Source organism: Tenrec ecaudatus, chromosome 9, assembly GCF_050624435.1.
Source record: "Tenrec ecaudatus isolate mTenEca1 chromosome 9, mTenEca1.hap1, whole genome shotgun sequence".
NCBI lineage: Eukaryota > Metazoa > Chordata > Mammalia > Afrosoricida > Tenrecidae > Tenrec > Tenrec ecaudatus.
Window position 1 is genome coordinate 5,158,255 of NC_134538.1, and position 19,150 is coordinate 5,177,404.

The following is a 19,150-nucleotide window of genomic DNA, read 5'->3' on the forward strand; positions in this document are numbered from 1 at the left end:
GTTAACAAACCCAGGGGCAAGGGAAAAAAAAGTGATCCAAATCGGTGGTGAGGAGGGCTTGGGAGGCCTGGTTGGGCATGATCAAGGGTAATTTAACCAAGAGGAATTGCTGAAACCCAGGTGTGGACCAAGCATGATAGTGGGACAGGAGGAAAGTCAAAGGAAATAGAGGAAAGAGCTGGGAGGCAAAGGGCATTTATAGAGGTCTAGATAAAGAAATGTACATATGAAAATATATTTACAGATGAGGATGGGTAAATAGATCTATATGCATATATTAATAGGTTTAGTATTACGGTAGCAGAAGGACGTTAGCCTCCACTCAAGTACTCCCTCAATTTAAGAATACTTTCTTCTACTAAATTGGTATTCTATGATGCTCACCTTCCTGACACGACCGCTGAAGACAAAGCAGGTGAAAAAGCAAATGTGGCGAAGAATGCTGATGGTTCCCGGCTATCAAAAGATATAGCATCTGGGGTCTTAAAGGCTTGAAGGTAAACAAACGGCCATCTAGCTCAGAAGCAACAAAGCCTACATGGATGAAGCACACCAGCCAGTGCAATCACGAGGAGTCGAAGGGATCAGGTATCAGGCATCATCAGAACAAAAAATCATATCATAGTGAATGAAGTGGGGAGTGTGGAGTGGAGACTCAAAGCCCATCTGTAGGCCACTGGACATCCCCTTACAGAATGGTCTTGGAGAAGAGATGAGCCAGTCAAAGTGCGATGTAGCAACAACGAAAAATACAACTTTCTTCTAATTCCTAAATGCCCCCACCGCCCCCCCCCCCACTATCATGATCCCAATTCTACTTTGCAAGTCTGGCTATATCAGAGGGCAGATGAATCCTTCAGGACCAGTGGTGTGAGTGGTGATACTGGGAGGGTGGGTTGGAAAGAGGGAATCGATTACAAGGATCTACATGTGACCTCCTTCCTGGGGGATGGACAACAGAAAAGTGGGTGAAGGGAGACGTTGGAGAGGGAAAGGTATGACAAAATAACAATTTATAAATTATCAAGAGTTCATGAAGGAGGGGTGAGCAGGGAGGGAGGGGAAAAATGAGGACATGATGCCAGGGGCTTAAGTGGAGAGCAAATGTTTTGAGAATGATGAGGGCAATGAATGTACAAATGTGCTTTACACAATTGATGTATGTATGGATTGTGATAAGAGTTGTATGAGCCCCTAATAAAACGATTTAAAAAATTAATCAATGATTAAGACAAAATTTTCCAATTGTTACTTGGACTTCTCAGTCTTCCTAAAGAAAATAATTTTAACATAATCTTTAAAGCCCTGTAATTTTGAAGTCGCCTTCATACAAGTATGTGGAGGCTTCGAATTTATTAAAAGGTGGCCTATTTACGGAAAGGGATAGAAAGTAGGCATGGCTTTGGGAATGGCTGACTCTGAGACAGAATAGGACTACTTTCTTCCGTGGGTTTCTCACACACTTCCACTGCAGTTTGATAAATCAATGTTCCCTAAACCATCTAATTTTCAATCCTCAGTTGATCTTGCCTACCCAACTATATTTCATAAGGGGATCATTGTGTGAGAGTAATATGATGTGTGATGGAGTTCTCAATGACTAGTTTTTTTGGAAGAAGATCTTCAGGCCTTTCCTGTTGCGTGCTACCAAGTATGTTAACCATTCTCACCAGCTAGCGACTCCACATTGCTTTCTCAAACTCGCTGCGGTTGTCAATTCTGACTCATAGCAACCTTATAGGACAGAATAGAACTGTGTCTGTGGGCTTATGAACTGTAAATCTTTACAGGAGTAGAAAGCCTCCTCTTTCTCCCACGGAACAGACCTTGCACCGCTGGCCTTGCTCCAAAGAGCCCCACACCAGGACTCCTGAGTCCTATTTAAATTCAACATCTTCTCTCAGTTCCAATATAAGAAAGTAGAAGCCTGTGTTAGATGGGGTTCTCTGGAGAAACAAAATTAGGATACTTATGATTTTTAGATATGTATAAGAGGATAGAAATACACAGCATGAAGGAACGTAACAGCTAATTAGTCCACACAGCAGTACAGAGGGCTCAGTTCAACTCACTTCCATGAAACAGTTAATATACTGTAAGTCCTTCAATTCACAAGGGCTGCTGGGTCCAAGATCAAGGAAGACGACAGCCAAGTCTTCTGTAGAGCAATGTAGGCAGTCCGGCCACAGGCAACAAAGAGCAGGCCAGGTCACCAACAGTCAGCAGGATGGCAGGACCCGACAATCCCAAGATCAAGCGATGTATACAGCAACAGCATGGCAATGTAGGTCTTGAAGGAACCTTGAGCTCTAGCAACATGGTCCACAGGTTGGGTGTCCCACAGGTAGTGTAGCTCACAAGTTGAGACAGAGAACTAGCAGCTACAAGCTGATCCAATCACCAGAAAGCAAGAGAAAGAGAGAGGCAGTGCTTGCCAAGCCATTTATCTCTCTGCCCTCCAATCAAACTGCAACCTTATTAATTCCACATGTTCCTATTGGCCAGGTTGGCACAATAAGCCTACCTATCACAATCTACCACTTGCCATCTTGGCACCTATACACAATTCTTTAGCAGTATATAATTTACAGACACTAGTGAAATCACATTTACACCTAGCATCAAATATCTATCATACGTATAAATGAAAACACACTGAGTTCAACTGTGTCTGATATATCATACCCAAACAAAGGAAAGCTAGTCAATAAACACATATAAAGAAGATACACTGACAATCACAAACATCACTTTTGTAATTGATCACTTGGTCATAATTGATAGGTAGAACTACCTTCTTCTACTACCCATTCTGTATTACCTTTGCCCTCAGGCAGCACCTCGGCTGGCTGTGTTTTTGGTTTGTTTGTTTTTTTGCCTGGTGGGGTGACCCAGACCATTCCTGAGGGGTCTGGGTCATTAGACATCCTGTCAGGATTGGGTTGCTGTAAATTACCATTTACTTTAATCACAGGGCATGGTAGCACTAAGAGTCAGCCTAGGGAATATTCTGGATTTCGGACCTATTCTTCTGTACCTCCATTATGTAGCGCCAGTCCAATTTCTCCATGGTAATCAGGATCAGTCACACTACTCAATACAGTGCCACCCTTCCTGACCTGTTGGTCCAAGGGCATGAGAAGTCCAAAGTGGCCAGGGAGCATTCTCAGCTGCCAGTTCAGTGGAATCTGTGCTGTGTTTCCGGGTAGGAGAGTTCCTTCTTGTGGGACCAGAACCTCCAGCTTGGAGCACATAGGATTGCTGGGACAGGAAGCAAAAATGCTGCAAGGGGATCACTAGGAGTACTAGTGAGTGGTGCCACTCCAGCTTACACCCCTTGGTTCCTGGACCCATGAATTCTGGCTATTGGAGACACAGCACCATATAGTGGCCGCTAGTTTAGAATATATACAGTTTCCCGGAGAACATTGCCCCAGCCCTACAAATTGCTGCCCCTGTCAGCTGAAGGCAAACTGCTTCTGGTTGTCCTTCGAGACTGGTAATGAGAAGAAGGCATTAACCAGATCAATAGCTACGTTCCAAGTACCAGGAGAAGTATTAAGCTGCTCAAGCAATGAAATCACAGCTGCAATTGGAGTCACCATCTGGTTAACTTTATGATAATCCACTGTCATTCTCCAGGATCCATCTGTCTTCTTTACAGGACAAATAAGTGAGTTAAAGGGGGATGTAGTAGGAATTACCACCCCTGCATCCTTCCAGTCTTTGATGGTGACACTGATCTCTGCAATCCCTCCAGGGATGCGGTACTGCTTTTGGTTTACTATTTTCCTAGGCAATGGCCATTCTAATGGTGTCCACTTGGCCTTTCCTACCATGATAGTCCTTATTCCACATTTCAGGGGTCCAATATGTGTGTTATGTTACTAAGTATGTCTAATCCAATGATGCATTCTGCAATTGGGGAAATAATCACAGGATAGGTTCGGGGACCCACAGTGAGGCATTCCTGAGCTAAAACTCCATTGATAATTTGACCTCCATAAGCCCCCACTCTGACTGGCGGGCCTTAGAAACACTTTGCATCTCCTGGAATTAGTGTCAGTTCCGAGCCAGTGTCCAGTAATACCTGAAAAGTTTGATTATTTCCTTTACCCCAATGAACAATCACTCTTATGAAAGACCGCAGGTCCCTAATTTAGGGAAGGCTAGAAGAAAGACTAACAATATAACCCTTTGATGATGTAGCAGGATCCTCCATCAAAGGGGCCTGGCCTTTCTCTCATTCAAGGGGCTGTGGGTCTGTAAACTGGCTCAGGTCTGGGAATTGACTGAGTGGTCTTCACTCTCCATTCTGCTGTTCACCTGATCTAGCCTTCTTCCACGTGTATGAATCACGTAAATATTTAGTAAGTTTCCCATCTATTTCATTCCTAGGAACATCCTGGCTAAGTAGCCACTGCCATAAGTCCACATGAGACAGGTTGCTTTGATTATTACTGAAACCTTTCTGTCTATTAAAACCATGCCCACCCTGTCTCTGTTGATTCAGTGCTGACACCTGCCCTCTCTCACCACGGGGCCCAATCAGCCCCAATGTGGGCAAATGTCAGTTCGCTTAGGGAAGCTCCCACTGTTAATCCTGGTACACATAAAGTAGCAATTACAGGAGTCTTCAGAGATGCTGGGGCCCACTTCACAAACGTGTTCCTTATAGTTGTGGTGAAAGGCATGTCCTTGGGGCACTCCTTTTGGGGTCTATGGGAATATCCTGATAGATCCATTTCATCATACCAATTGCCCTAAGCTTTTGGATGCCTTCCTCTACAGTGTACCAAGGTAGGTCAGGTACCTCAAGGTGGTCTAATCTCAGCCATCTGGCTGCCTATGCTTCAGTGAACCAACCAAATAAGCCACCAATCAAATTACGGATAATTGGTTAATCCCCTCAGGTGGGAGGGGTGGATCTATTGACTCTGCTGGCTCAATTGATTCTAGGGGCTCAATATTCTCCCCTTCTGCATCATCAGCCCATATGTTCCCATACCATGTTTCAGGGTCCCAATTCTTTCTGATAAGGGCCCTTTCTTTAATATCAGACACTGTTCTGGACCTGCAATTCAGCTGACACTTAAATTCAGCGATGGATATGAGGAGACTAGATGTGGTTTACAGCAATGTCAGCTCTTTTACTGGAGGAGAAAAGACTCCCCTTTGTAGCACCTGCAGAAACTTTTAGGTCTGTTATCAGGCACTTGAGATGTGCTTCTGAGGTTCTGAGATTATCCCTTTCCTCGATCACATTTTCTATTGTAAGGAGGACCAGCCAACCAGCTTCCCTATACTTCTCATTCCCGATAAAAGTGCTGGAAGATATCAAATACACGATCGCCCAGAGCCTGTCCTCTCACCAGCACTTCATCTATTGGTGGTGACACTGTGGATATCAGCTCTGCGACTTCGCACCATGGAGGAGCATCACCCGCTCTCCTAGGAGTGACAGACTCATCCGTGCCTTTAGGGGGAGAGGCAGCACTATCGGTGCTGTTAACCCTAATCAGGCTGGAGAGCCAATTGGAGAAGCCCATATTTATGATCTTGTTTCTATCACAAAGCCCCACCCAAACACATGTAAAGACATGCATATCTCACTCTGGCAAAGTATACCACAAGCTCCAAGAAAACAAGGCTGCTCGCACACCAGGCTGTGTGATCACAAGCTATCGATAGGATCAGGCATCAAAGAACAAAAAATCATATCATTGTGAATGAGGGGGAGTGCACAGTGAAGACCCAAAGCCCATCTGTAGGCAGCAGGACACTCCCTTACAGAAGGGTCACGGGGAGGAGGTAAGCTAGTCAGGGTGCAGGGTAGCAACGATGAAACATACAGATTTCCTCTAGTTCTTTAATCCCCCCACCCCCGCCACCCCACCCAATTCTACCTTACACATCCATCTATCCCAGATGATGTATACTGGTACAGATAAGAGCTGGAAATACAGGTAATCCAGGACAGATAACACCCTCAGTACCAATAAAGAGAGTAGCAATACCAGAAGGGCAAGGGGAAGGTGGAGGAGAAAGGGGGGAACCAATCACAAGGATCTACATATGACTCCTTCCCTGGGGGACAGACAACAGAAAAGTGGACAGTGTAAGGCATGACAAAATAATAATAATTTATAAATTATCAAGTGTTCATGAGGGAGGGAGGGGGAAAATGAGGAGCTGATACCAAAGGCTCAAGCAGAAATAAAATGTTTTGAGAATGTTGATGGCGACAAATGTACAATGTGCTCCACACAATGGATGTGCGTATGGATTGTGATAAGAGTTGTACGAGCCCCCAAGAAAATGAGTTAAAAAAAGAAAAAAAACAAGACTTCTCAACTCTCTGCTTGCAAGTTACATACTGAAAAGACCTGTGAATCAAAGTACCTATTAGCATATGATGAAAAAGAATTTAACTGGGAAAAATGCAATTGTGTTGCTATTCCTCTAATCAAAAACAGTGATAGACACAAGTCTCTGCAAGTACTACAAACAATTTCCTCAGTTGGCCTTGCCTACCACACTATATTTTATAAGCAACTCATCTTCAGCCTTTGATTCCTACCTGACCCTTATCCCATTCTTCTCCCCACTCTCTGTTTGCCGTGCAATTCCCACCATCCCAGGCTCCTTTCTCTTCTGGAAACCTACCAGTTAGAAAAGGCCTGACTTTCCTAGTTTCCCAATAGGTAGGCCATCGCGACAGTGTCTGGTGCTAACACGAGTTATTTATTCCTTGTGATAGCTCCCTTTTATCCCCAACTTCTACTCAAACCTTTTTTTTTCCCCATAAAGGCTACAGTGACAATTTCTCAGAGAACGTCTCTGCTCACTGTCCCACGGAAAAGGGCACGGTGGCATTGATCTTGGAGCTAGACTAGAGTGCTGGCTCTGCAGCCTCACAGCTAAAGACGCAAACCGTGGCCTCTCACTTAAGGACCCTGTGAGGCTATCCAAGCTGTGACATTGAGGAACTAGAGTGCTGGCTCTGCAGCCTCACAGCTAAAGACGCAAACCGTGGCCTCTCACTTAAGGACCCTGTGAGGCTATCCAAGCTGTGACATTGAGGAGGCGAGGTGCATCTGGCCACGACCAAACAAAAAAAGATAAACAAGAACAAAGAAAGAAACAATGCTAAATGGTTCCAGGGGAAAAAAAACATTTTCAAAGATTATGCCTGGAAAAGAGAAATCAAATCAAACAGGTATTTCTGCAAGATTTCCAGGAGCTCAGGTCCCCGACAAGACTAAAAGTGATCAATAAGTTCTCCTCCATAATCTTCAGGGCCAGAATGTTAGATCAGACCGTGCATAACCAACCAGTGAGGGAAAAGGAGAGGTCTCCCTGGGCCCCTTAGCCTCTGTATTGCTTGCCTTTCTTAAAATTATACTGGGATGATAACCCTGTACTGCCGAACGATGTTCTTACAGCACACAAATAACTCCGTATGAGGGATGAGTGACAGCTGCTGAATCAGAGCCAGCCAAATGGCAGGGAAAGCCTCACGGAGGAGGTGAAGCTTTGTCACAAGGACTGCATCCACACATGTGTATTGTGCATGGATTCTGGAGTCTGAAGCTGGAAATCTGGTCCTCCTACTCAGTAGTATTGAGTAGGATGGCTACTTAGTGTTTAATGTGTCTGAGCCCCACTTCCTCTGTGCAATGGGGGTCCTGAAATCAATCCTTGGGAAGGGTCCCTGTTAGTTACATCCTGTGTCAGTAAGCGTTTCATGAAGTTGGCACACGGTGTTGGAACTCTTCTTTCATGATTTGGGAAGATCGATAGCAGCAGGGGAATATATCAAGCTTGGCTGCTAAGTAAGCATAGACTCTTAAACTGATCCCAGAGCCAGCTCTATTGTGTGCAGGTCCCCGGTGCACCACGAAGTGACCTTTATCCAAAACTTGTTTGAAAATCCCAAGATGGAGAGAGCAGCACATGACACAAAGGGGGAAGCTTTTCCAAGTGCATAACCTGGGCTACTGTCCCTGTGACACCCTCGGGGAGTGGCCTTGATTCGTTAGTCTTTACCTTTTGGTCAGAACCTCCCTTTCTTCAGAGCCCAGCACTTTGAAGGTTACTTGCAAGAGCAATATGCTAAGAAAAAACATTGAATAGCTCTCATGGAATAGCTCTCACCCGACCATCACAGGATTTTTTCCCCAGCCAACCCAGGGAGCCTCCTTAGGCAAACAGCAGCTGACATGTTAGCATACATTTAAAAAAAAACAAATTATCATGATACTGAAGAGTATCAATTTATTATAACGAATCTCCCATAGCAAGCAGAAGCAAGCTTCCTTTGAGTCAAATAAGAGGACAATGAAAATCTTTTCTCATTTGCTCATAGGGTTTTTGTTTGTTTTTCATTTGCTTGCGTGTTTTAATTATTTCCCAGAGTGTCAAATTATTTTGGGGGTGGTGCCATGTTTTAATTCTTCTTCTTAAGGTAGGAATGATCTCCATATAGATGTACCATCAACAAAAATAGCAACGTCAACATAAACACAAATACAAACTATGCACTGAGGTTCAATCACCTCCTCGCTAGAAGAAGAACCTGTAAAACACAGGCTTGCATAGATCCACTTATTTAAACAAACGATTGTTCAGTGAGGAGTTGTACTGAAGGAATTGCCATCTGTAATTCCCAAGCACCGATCATCTGTCGAGCAGAGGACTCTGTGTGTGTTAAAGAAAATTGCTCTCAAATGCATATAACCCATAAGAGAAAAATTTGGGGGAAGAAACACCTTATTATACATTAAAGCATTTTAGGGCCTCATTAATTCGGATGGGATAATCAGTTGTTGATTAGCCAGGTTGTTAGGCATCTATTGTCAGCTGCTGATGAGGTGTGAGAAATTAGATGCCTTATCACCAAAGAGTCCCCTGAATGCGGTTATCACTTCATCAGGTAAAGCTATCTTCTGGGGACAAATTAGCTGCATTTTGATCCCCCAGACTGTCGTTCCATCTTCCAAACATTTCTGTATTTCAAAACATTCCTCATTTTGCACGCTTTTTCTTCCCTGTCTCAAGGTCCCAAACAATGTTGGGAGCTCCTTTCAAAAGCTAGATGGTTTACACCTTGGTCCTATTTGTGCCCAGGCCCCTATCATTGAAGGACATGGGTTGTCTGGTTGGTGTTGACTTTTACAGTTCTTTCTGAGAGTCTCCTCTACACCCTCAGTCCTTCAGCTTCAAGTGACCTTGAGATTATCAAGGAGATTCTTCAGTCAATACCTTGAGTCTCAAGTACTTGACTGCGAGAGTAGCCTAATAGCAGTGAGCAAAGTAAGAGAGCCCCTTGGCTTAGCGATGGGAACATGTGGTCCCACGCCCTGGTTCTGTTTCAGTCAGGGAGTGGCTGTCACTAGAAAGCAACTCGTGTAATTTCAACAAGTTGTGTAATTTCTTGGCAGTCTAGAATTGTTTCTCCATTTACCAAGCGAGCAACATCCCTATGTGCTTTTTGGTTCATACTACACACAGTGGATGGCATACTTCTGGAAACACTGACAAGGTTCCCACGTCTTTCATAGAAATTCTAAGCTAAGAGGAAGGGTCTTTCTCAGAGGGACACTATAGCCTTGCTCGAATCTCCAGGGAAGGTCCTTGTGTTACTCACGGAACTTCTCTAGATGATCAGTGCTGTTTGACTCAGGCATAGCTGTGATGGTCACCAAGGGACATGGGTTCCCTCCCACAGTCTGGCAGAGAACCTCTTGCCGGAAGTAGACATGCTTGGGGTTGACACTTTTCTCCAATATATCAAGGTGAGTCTGGACAGAATGAAGCAGAATTATAGATTAGTAATATAATAATATTTATTAATAGTTTGGGCATAGCAATCAGAGGCAACTCTTTAATCTCTTATGTCTTAGAAATATTTTGCTATCTGACAAACTGTGACCATGAAATGATTAAACCGTGTCTCATGGTACCTACAGAGCCCTGGTTACAAAAGAGTTAAGTCCACAGCTGCTGACTGAAAAGCTGGTGTTTCAAACCCATCAGGCACTCACTCAATGAGAAAAAAATGTGGTAATCTCTTCCATAAAGATTTACAACTTTGGAAACCCTGGGGGCCAGTTCTACTCTGTTCTACTGGGTCATTGAGAGTTAGAATCAACTCAATAGCAATAGGTTATGGATACTTAGGAGAAGTCCATTGGTGCCAAACAAAAAGGACCATTCCTGTAAGTTTTGGCATGGCAAAGTAGAAGATTTGTTTTCAAGAGGCAGTGAAACGAAGAGGACAGGTAGGCAAAGCATTCTTTCTCTCACCACAGTATATGAGAAATGCGATTACCACGAGGATTAAGCATGACCAGAGAACTTGGAAGCATGAAATTGAGAATGTCAGAAGCAGATACGTAGTTCTTTGAAATTAAGTATTTAGTAGTAGTCCACTGGGTCATTTGCTTTCTATTGTCCTTCACCAGGGCCACAAACCCACCTTAGAATAACTAGAACCAGTACAAGTTGCCTTTGAATTATCTCCAATTTAGCACAGCCCCATGTGTGTCAGAGTCGAACACCATAGTATTTCCAATGGTTAGTTTTTCCAAAATATATAGCCAGGCCTTTATTCTGGGACTGGAACCTCCAACCTTTCAATTAGTAGCCAAGTGGATGAACTATTTTCCCCACTCAGAGCCTCCTGAGAATAAGTATCTGGAAGCAATTGCTTTTCTTTATACCATATCTTCCCATGTAGATCCTCACGACAAAAGAAAAAAGACAACCCAAACACATAAATATACACACATGGAATAGCTATTGGACTCTTGGTCAAAAAATTGTAAGACTCTAAAGATATTCTCAAAAGATGTCAGAAATATCTTCAGGTGTAAAGAATTAAATAGCATTTCTAGCCTCTCAGCTGCATACTCTGACAGACAGGACACAGGAACTTCCGATCTGAGAAGGAAGGATTGTTTCTCCCCAGCCCCTGAAGAGCTGTATCCCAAAATTTAACATCCCAGTTTAAGATCTAAACTTTCCAGCACAATTGTGTACATATTAACAAGGCCGAGGAGACACTACCCACATTGTTTGCTGATAAATTACAAGCATGCCAGACAAACGGAAGCAAAACAAACAAACATAAATCCTATGACAATATCTTAGCATACAAAAGGGGAGCAGTGCCCCCAAAAGGTAGAAGGTGAGTTTACAGGTGAAGATTTATGACAGGTGTGGTAGGCAGAGTAATGGCCCTCAGAGATATTCCCTCATTAATTTTCAGAACTTGTGAAGGCCTAACCTTATAAGACAAAGAGCTTTTCAGGTATGCTGGGAATTTAGGAATTTGAGATGGGGAACGAGCCTACACTATCCACTTGGACCCAATCTGATCATGGCGCTGTTGGGTGCTGTCAACTAATTTTCGACTGGTAGAGACCCGCATGATAGAGCAGGACTGGCCCTGTAGGTATTCCTAAGCTATAATCTTTACAGAAGCAGAACCCTTGCTTAAGCATCGACTTAAAGTTGCTAACAGCAAAGTTGGCATTTCAAAGCCACCACATGCTCCTTGGGAGAAAGATGAGGCTGTCTGCTCCCAGAGATTTATAGCCTCAGAAACCCTGAGGAGCACCTCTACTGGGTCCTACAGTGGCCTTCCGAATCGGGATCCGCTTGATGCACTGTTTGCTTTGTTGGTTTCTCGTAGCTGCAGAGAATCAGAGCGAAGGCAGGGGTCAACTTTCTCTTTCTAGCCTGAAAGAGGGACGAGTGGCTGTAGTAAACCCAAAGCCCCCTTGAGACCCCCCCCCCAAAAAAAATGCAGCCCACCTCTAGAAGTTGGAAAAGACAAGAAAATCCTTCTCCTCCAGCTTGACCAGGAGGAACACAGCAGTGGTAGTAGTTGTATAATCATTTGTCAATTTGAGGATTAGGAGTGAAGGGTGGAGTCTAGCCTGTCAATCAGGTCACAGCCAATGAAGCCTCTGTGGGTATGGCCTTCCCCTGAGGATTCTGGGAAAACTCTGGTGTTTGCTCCATAGAGGTGGGAGAGACGCTCTCTCACTACTTCACTCCCTCAGAGACACTCTACTGACAAGGCACATGGAAAGAAGCTGAAGGAACCAGACCTCTGGAGCCGAAGAAGCCATATAGGGACCCCTGCCAGCACTGAGATGCTTACCACCACTACTGGATCCAAAGACTTTCTACCCACTGGCCTACAATCATCCTGAATTTGGCACCGTGGCATGTGTTTCATTAGTCTGAAGAGGAATTTTCATATTGGTATCAGACTTATGGGCTAATATTGGACTTATGGACTTGATCTGGACTGGGTTGGGATGTTTTCTTAATGTACAATTACCCTTTGTATAAAACTCTCTCTTATACACAAATGAGTTTCTATGAATTTGTTTCTCTTGTCTACCCAGAGTAACACAACCGCCCTCCTGGATTACTTTCCCAGTGCACTCGTGGTGATGTTATAGCCCACCTGACTAAACAAACACACAAACAGTAAAACCACACCCACTGACTTTGAGGTGATTCTGACTCACAAAAACCACTCCTTGCCATCAAGGGAATTCTGACTCACATTGACTCTAGAAGATGGAGTAGAAATGCCCCTGTGGGTTTCTGAGACTACCCATTTCGATTGGGAGCATAAAGCCTGATCTTTCTCCAGCAGAGCTATTGGGGGATTCAAACTGCTGAGCTTAATGTTTAGCAGCCCAATATATAACCCACGGTGCAATTATAGAGTCCATCCCACCTCCACCTTGTACCAACCCTATAGGCAAGGTAGAATGTTCCTTAGGTTTGTGTGGTTATAACTATTTACTGAAGTAGAAAATCTCACCTTTATCCTGCAGAGCCGCTAGTGGGTTTGAACCACCAACCTTTGCCTGAAGAGAGATGGTTGTGCCAACTGAACTGTATCTCACCTGCTCACACACATCCCTGGTACAGAACGACTACAACAAAGAGGCTGTGCCTGGGCATCCCGGGACTTCATTATAACTTTTCTGTGCATGCTGTGTTGTGACCTTCCCTGTGTCCTTTCTTAGGGCTATATAGATTTGGTTCTAGGCAATGCCTAGTCTTGTGATTTCTAATCTGAATGAAGCCCATTGCTTTCTGTTGAACAGAATAGAAGTTGTACTCTATAAGTAAGATAAATTTTAAAGTGTGTGTGTGTGTGTGTGTGCGCGCGGGCGCGCGCGTATGCGTGCAAGCTTGCTTGGAAATGTGTATAGATAAACCAATAGATGTACATAGATCTATGCACCAAATTCAGTCTTGGTTCATATTTGTATTTCCTTGCCTCTTCAAAAGAAGATGCTATAGGTGATGGAGTACTACTTAGAAGCTTTAAAGTAGAAATCATTACAATCAAATAGGCCTCTCTGCTGCCAAGTGTTGCTCATAAGCACATGCAGCAAACCTTCCTACATATGCAAATGCTCAGAAAACATCATATGTCCCCAAATAAAGAATGACTAATGTGTATTACAGAATGCACTCATTACATCCAAGATTGGAGGACAGGGTCTCTCTGAGAAGTCACGGAGACTTTAATTATTATTTTAATCCTTGAGAGGAAATTACTATGAATTATTGGAAATGCAAACTTAAAATTGAGTTTTAAATCAAACCTTCTGTAATGTATGCAGTTTTCACTTTCAAACGACAAATTGTTTTTCTTACCCTGTTCTACTTATTTAGGAGAAATGAAATGGTACCACTTTTTCTTATCTGTTTCTCATTAACTCTTCTGAAATCTCCCTACTAGTAGGAGATTCACAGTCAGTAAGCTAAGTAACAAGCCAATAAGCATCAATTAACAAGGTCTCTCTTTCTCTGTGACCAAGGGACTGAGTGGCTCCTCTGGGTCTTATATTTGTGTTCCCTCTTAAGTTCCCATAACCCAAGTCACTCCTAAGCTAATAGAAACTCTAGAGAGCTTTCTCTGGTCTGGCAAGGTATCACAACAGTAAATGGCTACAGGAGGCTTGGGTTCGCAGCCAGGTGCGGTCCAAATCTAGGTGGGGTGGTTTCAGACATTGATTCAACTTGTCAGGCATCAAGCAAGAATCCGACAGAGCATTTTGGGATAAGAATTTAAGTATATTTGATGAGAACCCATTCCTGCATGTAACTATACCCACAGCAGACTTTTAAGGTAACATAGAAAAGCCAATGACTGATGACTTGAACTTAACTTTAGAGACGTCTGTGCAATCACACAATTCCATGACCATCTGTACTTACAAAATTGGACCACATTCTTTAGTACCTGTTAGGTATAGTGTGAGACACTGATGGTTTGCTGGTATAATTCTCATCTTCGTCTATGACAGAGTCCTAAGTTCTATTCCCAGCCAATGTACCTCAGGAACAGTGACCACCTGTCTACTAGCAGAGACTCACATTTTCTTATGATGCTAAACAGGTTTAAGCAGAGCTTTCAGACAAAGAGAGACTAATAAGAAAGGCCTATTGATCTTCTTCCAAAACTCGGCCAATAAAAATCCTGTGGTCTGAACAGGCCTGAGCAGCATTTCATTTGTTGTGCATGGGGGTCACATTACGTCAGAACTGTGATGATTAATATTATATATCAACATGGCCAAGCCAAAATATCCAATATAGTATAATATTCTCCATTTTGTTATCTGATGTGAGAAATCGCTGTGACATTACGTAATTATCTAGCAGTAAACCCTAGCTTCTGTAGGTAGGATTAACGCAGGGTGTATTGTGAGTCCCAGTCTTACAAGAGGCAATGATTCAAGTCATAATATTGCTCAAGAACCCCCTTACTTCAGTCACACCTCTATTCCATCACCTTGTGTCAGGGGAGTTTCCTTGGAGATGTGACTTTCATAGATAGATAATAGATAGATAGATAGATAGATAGATAGATAGATAGATAGATAGATAGATAGATAGATAGATGACTGATGGTATGGCAAAGTTTTCTCTTGCTCTGAATTCTGCATAATCTGACATCTAGTTCTTGGGTCTTAAGCTAGCAGCCTGTCTTCTGATCTACTGATTCTAAAATTTGCCACCAAATACTGTAGTGCAATGAACCAGTAGCTAACCATCTGACCTACTGATTTAGGGATTCATCAGCTTCCACAGGCCCATAAGCCAACAGGATGTCATCTGACCTGCTAATATTGAGTTCACCAGATGCTGCACCATGTGAGTTAGTAGAAGCTTCCAGCCTCCAACCGGACCCATTTGCGAGCTGATCACATCCACATCACTGATCATTTCCTTGAGCTTAAGCTCTCTCTTCTCTCTCACTACATATACATCTATATAGACACAGATTAGTATTTAAAGATCAAGAATGTTTGAAACTCTCTTGTCTGTTTCTGTGCATGTACACATTTCTCTAGTCTTGATTTTCTAGAGGACTCACCAAAGACAGCAGCTGGCAACATAGTATGTGGTAGCAAGTAAGACCACTGCTCTGACCCCAGAGCAGAAATTCTTTGGAATTTTTTCCACAGTGAAATATTAAAAAAAAAAAAACAAGAAAAACAAAAATCAGGAATAGATGTCAGACATCTGTGCTCTGTTCCCTTCCTGGTCACTAGCCTCAGTTTTTGCATATATAAAGGAGAAAGATGAATCAGACAATGTCCCAGCTCCTTAAATGTCAACATCCAGAGTTCTTAGTTTTATACTAGCCACTACCAAGAATCTTAGCAGGGTCTAAGATATTCTAACAAGAGAAAAAAAGGCCAATTCCCCCAATGGAAAAGACAAACACATAATCGAAAAGGAATTCTCTTCCCCACAACATGTTTCATATGCAGTGTTTCACAGGCAAAACAATAAAAATGGTTGTTGAGGGAGATCATGAATCTTGCCTGTTCTGTGTCCCTAAAGGCAGCAAACATGTTTTGTAACAAACATGGCTTGTTATGGCAGAGCTTGTGATGCACATTTCCTGGATTAACTTCTTGAGCTCCCTAACTATGATACACAAATAAGACTAGTTTTGCATCTGTTGCAATCTGGAAAACAGTACGAATATCTCTTTAGGCGAGGCAACATATGGAGAGAAAGATGGATGCACTTTCAAGAAATTTCAAGACAAGTGGTGTAAGACATACCTCCTCCCCGGGGAAACATTCCAATTTATACCTTAATATTCCTGTTGACGCGGGAGCAGCTCTTAGTTATTATATTTTCCCATTTCTTTTGCCAGACTTAAAATCTCTGGCTAAATGATACATAAACATGCACCTATATGTACATTAGGATATATAACTCTATAATATATATTAGTAAAATATGCTAATAACAGAGAAAATGAATGTGGTTTAGAGAAGACACTATAGTTCATTAATCCTCAGTCTATCTGTGAAATAGCTAGAGGAAATAATGTTTTGACTTCTATAATGATGGGTCATTAAAAGAGTATGTTACCATGAGGGCTGTATAGGTGTAAGGATAGTGGTAGGCCAGGTAGCAGACATCTTCGTTGTGTGGGAAGGTGATTGAAAAGGTGAGGGTATAATAACACTTCCCAGAAGTTCCTCCTGCGGCAGCTGCCCTCACGCGGTAATGATTTCTAAGGAAGGAAAACGAAGGAGAGGTGAAGGAAATAGTAAGGGCCTTAGCTGTCATGAACAACACATGTCACATCTGGCAAGATGTTCTTCACTCTAATCAAAAAGTGCTACTGCCACCCAATGGAATATTACTCAGCCGTGAAAAGAGATGCAGCCCGGATGCATGCTACAACCTATAATCTTTGAAGACAAAGTGATCAATGAAATAGGTCAGTCACAGAAGGACAACTACTACAGGATACCATTTATATAAACTAGAATATGAAAGTGCATAGAGATAAAAGATTATTATTGGATACCAGGGTTCTTGTGGAGGGAGGAATTGAAAATGACTCATTGCTTAACAGACAATAGACATGTGTTAAGGGTGATGGGAAAATTCGGAAGTAAATAATTATAATGAAGTTTGAACAATATAGCGAACATAATGTCCTTGAATTGCACATGTCAATATGTTGAATGGCTAGTGCTTTGATTCATATACTAACCATCATTTAAAAATTAACAACAAAACCAATTGGGCGACGAACTTTTGAAGAGAGAGAATTGTGCAGGTAAGCTTCCCGCCAGGTCCTGACCCGAGCAGCGCATGCTTGACTGCGCCACGTGCCTCACAATGATGGCTTACAGAGTTGGGCCTTCGCCGTGTCTGAAAATGGAGTCCTAAGTTTGAAGATAAGAAATCAATACTACGCGGTCTACTTTTCTGTGATTCTATTGTAGAAACATATTTGGCATTCAAATTTGGTTCCTGTAGCTCCTGTTGCTCCATCCCCTTCCCCTACCCCCATGGTTCCATAGGGCGCTGCACCTTCGTGTTGCTTGACAGTGCAGTGTTACAGACCACCACAAACGATATTGTAAGTGGATTTCTTGGTAGTCACTAATGAACGTTGAAGGGCAGTGGAAGTTCATCGGTAGAATTATTGCCTTCCTTCCCTCTGGGAGACCCAGATTTCATTCTTGGCCGATGCACCGTGTGCCTGGCAACCTCCATCTGTCATGGAGAACTATGGGTTACTATTATGCCGAGTGGGTTTCACCAGAGTGTTCAGACAGACAGAAAAGAAGGAAAGGCTTGGCAATCTACATCGGAAAAGACGCCCCCAGAAATCCTATGACGCCCCGTAGTCTGATCCAAAACCGACCATGAGGCGGCACAGAACGGAACGGCAGTTCCCTCTGTGCTGTATTGGATTGCTTTCAGTTGGAGAAAGGTCACAAGCCTATAAATGGCAGATACAGGTTGAGAGCCCAGATTCGGCTAGCTACAGAGCCTTTGTTCATTCCACCACACAATACTTTCTCTCCCCAAAGGACTGCATTTCTCACCCCCAACCCAAGGTGGTACGGCTTCTTAAAACTCCAGAGTGCATATTTCCCTTTGTGAAAAATGAGCTAATTTTGATACTTCAGAGAATAGTATCAAAGTGAATTGCACCCAGAAGTACATTCCGAGCAGTATTTCCCCCACACCCTGCCTGTTACACTCTCGACTTGCCTGTTGATGCTGAGACGGCTGTGCTGGCTTTCCTGAGAAATACTATCATCAAGGCTGCCTTTTAATGCAAAAGGCACCCAGGCACCAAAAGATGTAATTCCACTTTTGAGCATTTACAATGTTGGCTTGCTGGTTTCAGGTGTTTGGGGTGTCACTGGGGGAAAGGGAGACGGAAAGGGAAGGAATGGCAGAGTCCTTCTTGTGTGCTCCAGCAGAATATAAAAATGCATGGGCTGTTCTCTGCCTTTCTGCTAACTTCGTGCCTCCCCCACACCACCCCCGGGATGGGGGCACAGCTCAAAAGAGAGCAGACAAGCAAGGACTGGAACATTTAGTGCTGTTTCTCTTGGTTATTCAAGATTTATGAAACTTGAAATGGGCGTAAGCAAAGCTGGGGTTCCCATTGTCTCTGCATGTCTGAGACAGCTCCCATGCCTCAACTTCCCTGAGCATGGCGACCTGGAGCTTTGGCTATTCTTGGAGAACAGAATACTTAATGACAATTTAAGTCCCCAAAGGATTGCTTCACTAAGCTTTGGAGGATCACATTAATAGGGTCTGTTTCCTCCAGGGACTACAGGAGTTAAACGTCAAAAGGGGAGGTTTCACCCATGCTAACATGTGTGTTTCAAAGCTTTCCTCCAGATTTCCCTGAAGTTTTGCCATTTCTGCCAAAGCCAAGACTTTGGTTATGAGAGATTACGTAGGGAGGCAGCTAGATGGCAGCTCAGAAAGCATGCTCCCCACATAAGCGTTGTTCTTTTACTGTCTCTTTACTCAGTTACTCTCTCTCTCTCTCTCTCTCTGAATTCACTTTTAAAGGATTGTCGCTCCACTGCAGATGTACATTCCATTTACACTGAGCAGAACAACAGGTGCTAGTCAATTACATCTCCATACAAGCTGGGGACACCCAATCAACACCTGAAGAAGAGACTTTACCAGTAAGCATGAACATGTGAGGCGACATAAGCATCACACGTATGCATTCACGAAAGCAAGTGGAAGCACACGTCTAGTGCGTCACTGCTGTTCATCCACCAAGAGTGCAGACTGAGCCTGA

The 19,150-nt window shown here is 43.3% G+C and overlaps 1 protein-coding gene across 1 annotated transcript in view; it reads right to left on the reverse strand.

The window, feature by feature from the left end:
• Positions 1-19,150, reverse strand: part of AGBL1 (AGBL carboxypeptidase 1) — a 1,082,464-nt gene that overhangs the window by 872,537 nt on the left and 190,777 nt on the right. Inside the window, exons 15-16 of the mRNA XM_075557460.1 lie at positions 16,441-16,585; positions 9,650-9,803 (exon numbers count right to left, since the gene is read on the reverse strand). Coding sequence (XP_075413575.1) covers positions 9,650-9,803; positions 16,441-16,585 — 299 coding nt within the window. The remainder of the gene's footprint in view (positions 1-9,649; positions 9,804-16,440; positions 16,586-19,150) is intronic.